The 13,447-nt window shown below is 42.7% G+C and overlaps 1 protein-coding gene across 11 annotated transcripts in view; it reads left to right on the top strand.

Moving 5' to 3' along the window:
* The first annotated feature begins 483 nt into the window (after positions 1-483).
* Positions 484-13,447, top strand: part of atp11c (ATPase phospholipid transporting 11C) — a 54,999-nt gene continuing 42,035 nt past the window's right edge. For all 11 annotated transcript variants that reach the window (XR_009790406.1, XR_009790407.1, XM_061787081.1 and 8 more), the window contains exon 1: positions 484-1,012. Coding sequence is in view for 9 of the 11 variants with exons in the window: in XM_061787081.1 (XP_061643065.1) it covers positions 986-1,012 (27 nt within the window). In the remaining 2 variants the exon portion in view is untranslated. The remainder of the gene's footprint in view (positions 1,013-13,447) is intronic.

Genomic DNA, 13,447 nt, shown 5'->3' on the forward strand with positions numbered 1-13,447 from the left:
CTCTTGACAAGCAAACAAGAGTCACATGCAAATTGCTGCATGTTAGGTGACAATTCTACATTCAACATCGACCAAAACTTTTAACACCCGAAATGCAATATTAACATTGAGTCAGTATCATTTGTGTATGATGATTACATCCATTGCCATTGAGTGTAAAACAGTACTGCATATACACGCACGCGCGCACACACACACACACACAAACACACTCACTCACTCACTCTCTCTCTCTTTCTATGTAAACGCCTGAAAGGTGGGAGACGCGTGACGGCATATATACGAAGCGTAACAAAGGTTCCGTGAATCATGGCGTCACATTCAAGCTCAAGCACACACGTACGAGTTGGAAGGGGATTGCGGAAGCGCCTTTTGTAGTCCGCAAGACCACATTACCCAGAGCGCACCGGGGGACAAAGTTGCCGCACCTTCATTCGGGAGGGGCGAGCTATCTTTTTACTGGAAGAAGACGCTGCCACCTCTCAGTCAGTCAGTCGGTCAGTCAGTGAGACTTCTTTCCGAGGGCGGCGACGCCACCGGAACGCGTCGCCGGTTGTAATCACAAGTTAAACGACTCAAGTGGCAATTTCCGGTATCACTGTGAGGCAGGCGAAGAGGCGAGCCTACCGGGATCCTCGCAGCAGCAACAGGGCGCCCGAGGCAGCCAGCGAGATGTCCGTGTCTGCTCCAGCCTGGAGCCTCGAAGGGAAAAAGCGCGACGGCCGAACCGCGACGCCGAGCCTCCTGGCCGGCCGAGGATGCGAATGGTGACGAGGCGGCGGAGTCCACGACTACTACCCGAACAGAGAGGATGTAGCGTCGCCGTCGCGGCTTTTCCGACTAACGTCCGTAGAATAGAGGATAGATAGTGAAGCTAGCTAACGTTTACATGTAAACTTGCTCGCGGAGGAGCGGAGGGGGAACTGTGGAACCGAAGCCGCCGGCGCGGGAGTCTCTTCGGGGCAGGAGAGTTTTGGAAATCAAGATGCTACGAAGAAGCCTCAACCGACTGGTATGTATCAATGTGTGACTGACACACACACGCACACGCACGCACACGCACGGGGTTAGCTCGTGACCCCCCCCCCCCCCCCCCCCCCCCCCCCCCCCCAGTTTGGGTTTGACGCCAAACTAGCATTAACTGCTGTTTGCTCGCACACAGCGGAGCAGCTGTTGGTCTCAATCGGACGTAATTGAGCCCCTTTGGCGGCTGCCTAACTGTGGGCAAGTTCACCCGAGTCAGGAAGTCACGACGCATTGGAAGTTAACCCCCCTTTTCCTACTTTAAGGTCGCACACGGGCAAGGGATTCCGTCAGCTGTCTTTGCTAAGATGCGCTGGAGTTACAAAGGAGTTGGTACAGTGTTTTGGTTCATACATAACACAAGTGATGTGATTAAAAGCCAAAAACGTGCTTCAGTTTTGGCTTATTTGCCCGAAGGACATTCGTCCACAAGTTTTGTGGTTTATAAAGGCTAGTACAGAGAAAGAGTGGACTCTGTTCTTCCACCAGAAAAAAAACGTTTATATTTAGTATCCCCCCCCCCCCCCCCCCCCCCCCCCCCCGTTCTTCAGTAATTAGCTGGACAGCATGGGCTGGTTTCAGTCAAAACACCAAATCGTGTCAAGCAGAACAGTGACGGACAATCTGATGCTTACCTGTTTTTTTTTTTTTTTTTGTGCTATTGTGAGACCTCAAATTATTAAACAATACAAACATGAGTGAAAAGGGGCTTTTGATAGCAAATTTGATAGCAAAATAATTATTTATTTACAGATAAACAGATTATAAGCGCTGACACACTGCATGGCTTGACTGTGGCTTTTTTTTAAGATTGCTTTCCTCATTCACACCATCAACTGTCATCTTTCCTCACGATCGCGACACACACTTTCTACTACCTACTGCAACACACATTCTGTTTATACCATAACTATACATACTCTGTTCGAGTGTGAGAGATGCCTTAACTTGTCCGACTTTCAATGTGTTAGCATTTCTCTTCCTAATAATTGTTGTGACAAGTGAATATCCACTGCCTAATCTTTCTGTTCTACTCAAATGCTGTGCTGATCTCAAATCCAAAGCGATGCAATGCTGCAATCTACAGGTGTTTGTTAGGGATTACAGTGGCATTCTGAACCTAAAATTTTCCAGATAAAATGGGCAAAACCCTCTTCCGTGCCTACCTGTTGAAAAACGTACTTGACAAATCTATTCGTCAGTGGTAGTAAAACTGTTGGGTTCCAAACAGTTGACGAATATAAACGTCCACGGCAGTGAATGAGTTTACAGGGGTTCACTAATTTTCAGTCATTTGTAACTGTAACAAATGTTTAAAATAGTTGGAGGCATTAGGACTGAGGAACATTTCTGATAATGACTTGCCTTCATCGCTAAAGTTATGTGTTGTTCTTTTTGTCTTAATATTTATAGTGTTTTTACACTTGTTTTACAATTAAGGGTGTTTAAACATTGCCTGAGTGTAGAGTTAAAGCTTTTTGTCATGTTGGTGACGATTTGACCATGGAACAAATGGATTCAATTTCCATGATTTCCTAGGGGAAAAAATGTTTCCAAATCTGAAGAAATTGGAGGTCAACCAGCGTTCTGGAATGAAATGTATTCAATCAAAGGTTCTGTTGTATACGCTTCGATATCTAGCAGTTTGCTGAACATTTTTGTGAACCGTCGACCTCTAAGTACTTTATCCAGAACTCTTTGCTGCTTGACTGCCTTACTCAAAAACACATTGCACCTGTTTAAAAGTTCTGACTCTCGCTTCCTATCAGTTAAAGCTTGTTTATGGCCTTGGAGCAGGCAACCTCACTGACATTTTGGAAGCGGTAGTTTCTAACGCTGCCGGAGAAAACAAAATGCGACTTTTAGGCAGCGTTCCCGATGTATTGAAACCTACGAGAGGGTGCTGCAGTGTGACGGTGCGTCGGATGCTTTACATGCAGTGCTAAAGAGCAGCTTTGTATATTTTATTGCGTAGCCTTTTGTTCAACCATTGCTTTAATTGCCCTCCCCATGCTTGTAATCAGTCATCAGAGGGCTGCTTATGTGTGCAAGGCTAAAGCTAAGCCGCCTTTTTATCATCCACTCATGCACCAGGAACCTGTTGTCACCAGCGGGCTGAATCGTACGGTGTCTGAGAACGAGGATATGTGATATAATAATGATAGCTTCTGACGCTCCTCCTGACCTCTCTCGAATCTTGCCAGGTCAGCTGAATGCGCTCCTTGTGGAGAGAATTGCTGCTGTACTTTCCCCTCGCCGTGAGCTGTAAACAATATTTGTGAAGAGACCTCAGACATGGATGCACACAGTGCTGTTATCTCGGGCTCCTAAATCTCACCACCCGGTGCTTACCCACGGGAAGGAGAAAGGATGAGGGTGGTGTTGGGGGGTACGTAAGTGCCTCTACTAAAAGCATCAGAGGAGGCATGCTGTGTCTTCACTTGACTTTCACTCCTTGATTCCCTTTGCCACCAAACCTTTTTCTTTTCAATAAACGTTAAGGATGGCTTCGAGAATGACAGGGCTGTTTTTTTTCTTTTTCTTCTTCTTCGCCAGGCAGTCAAAGGGGGGAAGCTCCAGAGGTTGTAATGCTCTGAAGGGAATGCAAAATCCCACAGTTGCCTTTGATGTTGGTTCAAGCACTTGAAGGCAGTACTGTGTTCTCGGAGAGGTGGAGCCTGGCGGAAATGCGATAGTAGTTCATTGCGGGGAAATCCGTAGTGATTGCATGGAGAACATGCGGAAACACACGACTGTGGTAAATCCAAGGTCAAATCCACTCTCTTTTAGGAGGCTTTATTTTTTATATGAAATCATCATCATTCAATTAATCTATTGCAGAATCCTAAAAAAGTTTATTCATATGGATTGGTATTTGCATACATTTACTTGATCTACTGCTGTTTTGATGGATGGATGGATCGCTGAATGTCCTAAACTCTTTCAATGGAGGTGATGAACTGCCAAATTGAGTTGCCGTAGCATGGATATTGCTCAACTTCCCTCATCTGATGTGAACTTCCTCTTTAGACCAACTAGTTGAATCACAGTTTTAAGTAATTCTTAACGGCCACACAAGTCTAAGTAAGTTAACTAGGGCTGCAATGATTATTTTAATAACTTGAATAATTTGATAAAAAAAAAAAAAAAAAAAAGTCAAAGAAAAATCTATGCCTCGATGCTTCGCAGTGATCATTTTCCCACACGGACTAATGTTACTGCAGAATCAGGTAGTAGGATGGCGCTACGGCGCCAAGCCAGAAGAAAGAAAATGCATAAAAGTCAGAGAATGTCTGAAGTTTGGGATCATTTCACACTAAAAAAAAAAAAAAGAAGACAACAAAGTGCAACGCGTCTAATGCAATGCAGAACTGGCTTACACGACTCCAGGTCTAACAATTGCTGACACAAAATAACGTAAATGTCCTTAGATAATGTAATATAACCTGCACCGCTAGTTATAAAGTATTGTAATACCTCCAGGTTATCAAGGACAGACAGGCTAGCTGCTGGTGCACTTTTAATCGCTTTATTGAACAAACTGTCACAAAATACGTGCGTCCATACACTAACGGCACGGCTGCAACTGGCACCCAATGACTCATGTCACATGGTTAACAGCCAGTTGACAGCCAGCCGCCAACCTGAGTTCACAATGGCCAACTGTACACTCTAATAATCCGTTGACTAACAAGTCACTCACCAGGCCAAGCCCCACCTTTTAAAGCGACACACATTCCAAGGCACAGATACTACAGTGTAGCATGTGAGGACGGTCATCCCCAACTGGACAAAAATAATACTTCCATGTCATATGCATATTTTGTATTTAATGCAAAATAAATTTTTATGCGATTAGACAAATAGTCGATGGAATAATCAGTAGAATAATTGATTCTAAAAATATTCGATAGCTGGCCAGTCCTAGTCCAAATTTTCAAATGGGGCCGACTGTCGCGTTCGGTGAAAAAAAAAAAAAAAAATTATCTATCCATCTATTTATTTTCAAAGATAAATTAAAGGTCCAGTATGCAGTTTTCAAACTGCGAGCAAGATGTATATTTAGCCTCAGTCACTCCCTAGCCCAGCCCCCTCACGTCTCTGCCCAAAGAAACACCCCCAGCTCACTAATGTGTGTGCCAAACACAAATTATTACAGGTTTGATGTTGTATTTTTTGGAATGTACAATCAATCAAAAATATGAGGTGATCAACTCACCTGACGACCTGATGAGAACAGTGACGTCACTGTATATTTGTATTTCGGCGCCGGTGGTTTTGCAAGCCCAGCACTATGCAACTGTTATATATGTTTACCCTTGATTTGAAGTGGACACTTGTCCATTTCCTTCTTTTTAGCTTTTGTTGCTAACCAGAGTTAAATAATCCAGCTAAGAAAATATAGTAGCGTCATTTTGCGCCAAGGCTGCTCTGTCCGCCCTTGCGAGGCTGTGTGTGTGAGTACAAATGACTGACACGTCATTCTGTCACGCCTCCTGTCTCCACAGGCTCTGAATGGCTATTGTCCCACAGTGCCCCAGTTGTAAAATTATAATTAAAATTAGAGGTATTAGAGTCTACTGTCAGGTAAGGCTATGCATAAGCCGGTGGTGACTCAGATTGGGATTCGAGTGGACATTAAAACGCGATAAGTGAATCTGATTTTACTGACTCGAATAAGAACAAATCTTAGAATATCATACTACTTTACTCTGCCAAGAGCTGCAACAGGTGCCACGCCGCATTTACGTCAAAAAATCCAAAATATTTCAAGTTTTTTAGCGCGTGTTTATAACCGGCGACATTTTAACTTACTGTGCATAGTTTCTGCGCCATGTGGCTTTGGTCTGGTTGGCTGCAGTGGGGACGGCAATGAAGTCTATAACCCCCCACCGAGAAGATGATCTCCGTGGAATCAGGTGTCCTATAGCCGATCCTGATCAGCTGCACGGATATTCATGGCAGCGCCACAACTAAAGCTGGAAACGAGCCATTGCGGTAGGGGGCGACCACGGCAGAATGAATGGGAGAAAGTTGATCCAATGCAGCATGGCAGATGATGCGAGCTAGCCGGCTACCCACCTAGCTAACTAGAAAGGATGCAGCTTGTCCCAGGCAGCAAGGATTTATGACACCGACAGGCGCAAAACCAACCTGGGTGGTTTTACCTTTTGCCACAGAAAGGCGACGGAACCTGGTTAAAGTAACCCGCTTTAAACTAAAACGAGGAGGAGATAGAAGCGGCAGCCAAAACATGCCAACGTACTTTCTTTCCAATTAAATAGTTTTCAAATAATCAAATTCGATTTTTCATTTGATGGACGATGAAGTCTATATTTCAGAATAGTACAAGGAGTAACGGGATTTCATTTTGATTTGGAAGTCATTCGTTACTGTCAACACGAATAAGGAATTGGGATTTAAAGAGCAAGTCCGAGCCTACTGTCATTGAATACAGTTTTAATCTAAGAGAAATTTTTTTTGTTTTTAACTGCAAACTCTCCCTTTAACTGAAATTTAACTTCTTTAAACATGTTAGTCAATTCATGACAAACTTAATTGTTGCTGAAACTTAAAAATTGTCAGCTCATCAATGTAAAATTTTCCCAAATCATTGAGTCACTGCCAACCTTTTGTGAGCATTCTCATACCCAGAATGCCTTGCACTGCATCTCCATGTATAATGAATGAAATGCTTGGCAAAAGATCCCGTGTAAACGTGCCATGAACATTTTCCGACAGTCGGCAACCATAATTTTATGTGCAACAAACTCCTGGCATGTGAAATCCTCTAAAATCAAATAATTCTGTTAGGCACCTCCTCCATTGTCAGCAAGCAGAGGAAACAGCCATACTTACCGTACACATCTTCATTTGTTCCAATCCCTTTCTCACTACATTGCTGTGAAGCAACTTGCACACGGGTCACACGCAAACACATTTTTGCATAGTGAGCTGATGGAAACACACAAGTCATGCGTTTGTCCTGTATCACTCAGAGTGACCTCTTGGGCACTGTTATAGAGCAGAAACCTTTTTTGCGCCATTGACCAGTTTCATCGAAGAATCCAAACGTACGTACGTTGCTATGATCGCTTGGCTGCCACAAGACGTCATGATAGCGGCAAGCACCAATCAGAGGAAAGCTGTTTTCCATATTTATATTAAGAATAACAGTGAGTCCATCAGAGCAAAGCTTATTTACTGTACATATCGAATATTAATGAGAAATCCGGCCAACTGAAGGCGGCACGGTGGCCGACTGGTTAGAGCGTCAGTTCTGAGGACCCGGGTTCAATCCCCGGCCCTGCCTGTGTGGAGTTTGCATGTTCTCCCCGTGCCTGTGTGGGTTTTCTCCGGGCACTCCGGTTTCCTCCCACATCCCAAAAACATGCATGAATTGGAGACTCTAAATTGCCCGTAGGTGTGACTGTGAGTGCGAATGGTTGTTTGTTTGTATGTGCCCTGCGATTGGCTGGCAACCAGTTCAGGGTGTACCCCGCCTCCTGCCCGATGACAGCTGGGATAGGCTCCAGCACGCCCGCGACCCTAGTGAGGAGAAGTGGCTCAGACAATGGATGGATGGATGGATGGATGGATGGACGGACGGCCAGCTGAACTGCCAGGTGTTAAAAGACCAACTAGAATAGATTGAAGAAGGGGATTCTGGGCATTTCCAACCCAAATTAACTTGCAAACCTAATGAAAGGACATCAGATTATGAAAAAAAAATAAAAATTGATGGCATTGGACCTTTAATTTTATGCTATTATATACTGTCGCGACCCTACAGTTGTGTTCCGTGAATTGGGGTTAGTGTTACGACTGTCTGCGAGACCCTGTCCATATGTGAATGTGACTGCAAGAGCGAGTGTTTAAATGTGATTAGAGCGAGTCTCTACGGCCATTGCAACAGACAACTAAGTGGAGAGTGAGTGAGCGAGCCTGTGTTTGGAGACGGAAGCGAGCACAGCGACCTGACAACTGGAAAAAATATACTGCACAGGTGAAGTAACCTAATTTATTTAATAAAAAAAAAAGACATTGAGTCTAATGATCAATAAAATATAGAATTTGAGAAACTCCTACTTACGAGATTCTTTTTTTTTTTTTTCTTTCCCCCCCCTAAGTTGCTGTGCTATCTGTGACTCTTTCATGTGCTTGTGTGGGAAGCTAGTCTGTCTTGTCTAGCATCTCTCAGAAACACGTTGGGAATACTTTATTGACAGATGTGAGACAATCGTCCTTGAACAGAGTTGTCTCTTTGGTGAGCAGTTAAATTCCGAGTGTGGCTGAAGGCCACACACACATGCCGTGCGTTGGTGCACAAGGGCCCATGTGATTTATTAGTGCCTTTTTGATTAGGAGCGACGAATGCATATTGATTTTCGCTGCTCAGTTTAGCCGCCGTTAGTCTTGCACTGTGAGTTAGCCGGCTGGTCGGCCTGCAAAAATCGCTCATTTGTTTCCCCTCCCTTCCTCCCACTTTGCGATCGCTTGCACTTGGCTACAGAGCACATCTGCAACAAACGGGAAGAAAATGTAATGTTATGGACCACAGGCAGTGTGAATGGCTGATTGTGCAGTGATGAAATATAGCGGTGGGCAGCCTCGACTCAACCCAGAACCTTGAGTGAAACCAGTGGGTAGATCTTTATCTTACTTGGATGGGCGTAAAAGAGGACCGTCTGTAGCTTTTTTTTTTTTTTTTTCTATCCTGTGGCAGTCATCCATTTCTGTTCAAAAGTGAGGTTGAATTCTCAGTTTGTATGTCTTAATAATTCAGATATCTTCATTTATTTTGAATCATCTTGCCCATGGTTCCTCCTCCTGACCCGCCTGCCAGGCTTGTGGCACTCCAAATGCATCCTCATCATCCATATATGCATAAAGGCTCCTCCAGAGACTTTCTACTCCTCTCAGAGTGGCGTGAAGAGAATATAGAGACGTCTGCTTGAGACTTTGCTCATCATCCCCCACTTTTTGTTTTATTGTCACCTGTAGGGTGTCCTGTGAGAAGAGATGTGGAACCGAAATGTCAATATGAGGATTTAATGAGCGTGTGGGAGACATAGGAGTATGCCCCCTCCTATGCACACACAAAACAGAGATAGTCAACACACCCTTTAAGCAACAGCCGACAATGATTATCGCCATCGTAAACTTACACCCGGGGCAGGCAGTGTTGCGCCGTCAAGCCAAGTGCCATTTTAAGGTAGTCACACTTCATTGAGGGGAAACGATCTAAAAAAAAATTAAATATTCATCAGAGTTCATTGAACTTGAGCTGATTTCCTCAATTAGCGTCTCTGTGCATTGTCTACAGATGAGTTATGGACAAGAAATGACAGAACATAGAGCTGGCTACATTATTATTAAAAACGATATAATGAATATTTTGGAAGATAGCCACTATTTATCTGTTTTTACTATTAATTGACTTTTGTTCAGGGATTTATCTTAGAACCCATACACAAGAAGGGGGAAAGTAACAGGTTTAAGAACCTTCATCTTAAGTAGCTGAATGTGGCAATTTGTCACATACAGAAATAGTCCGGAGAGCACGGGCACTCGGCTAGAAAAAACATACTCCATTTATGGCCACACTACTTTAAATTCTCTTTAATTATAGATTAAAGTGTGACTAGACTGTAGCTTGAAGTCTCCTCACTTTTGCGCAAACTGGAACTTTTCCTCCCCGAGAACCGAGAATGTTTTCTCACTTTTGTCAGTTTCTCTTTAATTCCCAGGAAGCGTGTCAAGAGGGTGGCAGGAGAAGTCATAGTAATTCCCAAACCAGGCCTGAAGCCCGCAGAAGTGAATGCTTTAAAAAAAAAAAAAAAAAAAAAAAACTTGTTAAAAGATAATTTGCCAGTGAATATAAAACCTCCTTCCAGTTGAAACCTCAACTACATTGTCCCTTCGTTTGTTCTAGTCAGCTATTTAGTCTATGCTTCTATTTCAGGAACAGCATGCCTTCAGTCAAAGAACGCAAACACAGGCCTCTGTGAGCACACCATACTTTTCTTGTGGTTTAAGATGATGCATAACTTATATGCTTTTCAATAGCACAACTTTCTTTACAAATTATTCATTTTCTTTGAATCTTTTCCTCACTGGGATCACGGGTGAGTTGGAGCCTATCCAAGCTGACTTTGAGCGAGAGGCAGGGTACCCCCTTGACTGGTCACCAGCCAATCGTGGGGCACATAAGAAAGCTTGCTCATTCACACTCAAAACAAACAGTAGAAACTCTAAGGTCCATTTCGCGACGGAAGTCAACTTCAGATTTGTTGGATTTCCAACCATTTTTCCCATATAACATTTTGAAAATTGCCTTTATTTGGTGGTGGCATCACACACAAAAAAACAAACGACAGAAAGCCAAAGAAAAAAATGAAAGCAATTTGTAGATTTAATCCTTGAAATAATTACCCAGATGAATCTAAATTTTTTCGTTTTTTGAGGAATACAGTGGACCGGATAGGATAGGCACTGGGCCGGACCTTGAAGAGCGAAAATCTGTCGATAAATGTCACCCATTATGTTTGCATTAGAGGGGGGAAAAATTAAAATTAAAATTAAAACCCCACCAAAATTCTTGACTAAACAGGGATAAACAGCCAATAATCATTTTTGGAGTTGGTTTGCACCATCAAAAGAAAATAAAACATGAAAGGGGGCTTTGGGGGAAGGGGGGAAAAAAAAAATCTGCAACTAGGTGAAGCCACAAGTGCCGAACTATGAAAATGTGGGGGTCTGCTGTATTTTCCTTGTAGTTCTTAAAGATTGTGTGACCTATCCGCCATTATTTTCATAAAGACTTGCCTATTCAGGATTTTCTGTAACATGGCAAAAAAAGTCTTTTTTTTGTTTTTTTTTTTCCTGTGGCAAAATATTGTCTACATTTGATATTTATTGTATTGGAGCGTCTATTTATTTGAGACATTGAAATGTTACGGTCGTCCGTAACCACTTCAAAAAACAAAACAACCAGTTGTCCGCCCAACCAAGCTTCAGCAGTGGAAGGCAGAAGGTCGTTTTGTGGTGGAAGTTCCATCTACACACATGCTCACTCGCTCCGCTTCCAGCCCTACACTCGCGCATCCAATCACTAATTTAACAGAAACTGTTAGACAAACAGCGGCAGAGGATAAATAAGATTGCGTCACGGATGGCTGCTGTGGCCACTTTGCCTCACGATAGTTTTGGCAAACTAGGACTAAACATGGCATCAAACCAGTTGAATCCGCAATAACAGCTCAGTGCAACATAACTAAACCTATCTGTAACTGCCAGTTTGCGTTGTCACTGCATGAATCCAGCGTTTTCGGGTCAGTAAATGCAGAAGTGCTAACCATTCAAGCGCTAACTGCTACATTGCCTAATACCATTACTGTAACTCCAATCTAAGTTCACTGTTTTACTAACGGACTACACCGCTACAGTAATTAATCATCATCAGAATTGGTAAGATAGTTACTGTGCAATGTGTATTTGCATGCTTAGCTGTAAGCTGTTTACTGTACAGCAATGTTTGAAGATGTTTGAAATGCTTTTAAAGTGTTTCGTGATCATAGTTTGTAGTACATTTATGATGTAAACTATTAATATAGACAATTATAATCACTTTTAGATTAGATTTTATTTGCGGATATTTGCTATTTGCGCTCTGACTCGATCCTTATCCCCCGTGAATAGCAGGTGTCCACTGTAATAGAAAATTCTCTTCATAGTGTTGCCACCTGTTATGTTGTCACAAACAGCAGTGACATTTCCACAGTTGCCTTCCCACACGACGGGTGACTTGCTCAAGTGGCGTTAACACAACATGTACCACGTTTTGCGAGGCTTCGAAAAACAAGTCGAGGAAGCAGCTCTTATCGCAAGGTCTCGTCTTCCCCTCCCCCCATTGTCGAGGGACTTGGTGCGATGTAGGGCAGTACCAGCCCACGGTACAGAACACAGTGTCTTATGCTGCTGTGGGTATTCTCACAGAACAATGAGCCTTTGCCTTGGGATCAGTCCTCTGTGGAAGTTGTTACTCTGGTCATCAGTGTGTGCAAACAGCAGAATAGTCGCTGATATGGGCTCGTCATGCAATGCCAATGGCCAAGTATGGGGGGGGGATCCAGGATGGAGGTAAATCCTTTCTCACTGCTGGGTAGTGGCGTTGGCGTTTGATCAAATTTTTGATTAATATTAATGTGGATTATTTCAGATGGTGTGTCCATTAAATTGCAGTTACTTTATATTCCCATGGCATTGATCCGTTCAACTGTCAAATTACTTTTTAATGCAGAGACAAGTACATTTGAAGAGACAAAAAAAGTAAAAAATTCTAGTAGCCTTCAAACTAGTTTTTGCACACACACGCACGTGCGCGCACACACACACACACACACACACACACACACACCATTTGTAAGGGTTCTTTGATATTAATTTAAATTGTAATAGATCTGGAATATTACATTTAACTATACAAAGGATCTTAGTGGTGAAATGAGACAAATTAGCCCATGTTTAGAGCTTGTGTGTTTCACAGGAAAGACAACAAAGGGAGAATAATCTGGCGCAAGAATAGCTTTCATATCGTTTGATGTCTTTGAGCTGCTGTATATCATCATCAAAAGACTGTCAAACCAGCAAGCATTTGGTTGTGTAATCCTAACTACTGAGAGGGTCACAAGACAAGACAACTGCATCTACTCAGGAAAAGAAATGGCACGATTGTCCTTGGTAATGCTTTTGTACCATTTGCGCCTGACTTTTGTCCCTTGTGGGCCACTTGGGTGCTGTACTGCAGTTACCACGGAGTGCAATAATTATCCCCATGGGGGTAAATTTGTGTCAGATGTACTCTTCAAAGGGCAAAACTTGACTCCTCTTTTACAACGGAATAAAATCTTCTAGGTGCTTGCAAGCAAAATTGTTAAAATGTTGAGTTCAAGTGTTTTGGGTTTCTTTGTTGCTATTAACATTGTTATAATGTTAAATGTGTTTGGAAGGTATTTATTTGGTTCCGCTCAGATTTAAAGAATCAGGTGTTGCACCCTAGAGCAGGGGTCGGCAACCTTAAATATGCTTAGAGCCATTTGGACAGTCTCCCACAGAAAAAAAGACCAGCAGTCACAAAACCCTTTTGAAATCTAAAGTGAGGATAACACCGCAGATATCGTTTTTTTTTTGTAAATGTTATTTTATTAGTATATTAAAAAAAAAACGTGTTTTTTAAATCAATGAACTGCTACACAGAACACAAAATGGTATTTCTGCATGTAACAAAAACATTTTGAACACTAAAAAAACCCGCTAGGTTGAAGCTTACTTTCAAATGAAATTTTTTGTATATTTGGGTCTTCCTTGTATTTATGGAATTTAAAGTTAAATTAGCCACCTGCAGTGAAACAAAAATGCAAAC

This window comes from Phyllopteryx taeniolatus, chromosome 10 (assembly GCF_024500385.1).
Source record: "Phyllopteryx taeniolatus isolate TA_2022b chromosome 10, UOR_Ptae_1.2, whole genome shotgun sequence".
NCBI classification, from domain to species: Eukaryota; Metazoa; Chordata; class Actinopteri; order Syngnathiformes; family Syngnathidae; genus Phyllopteryx; species Phyllopteryx taeniolatus.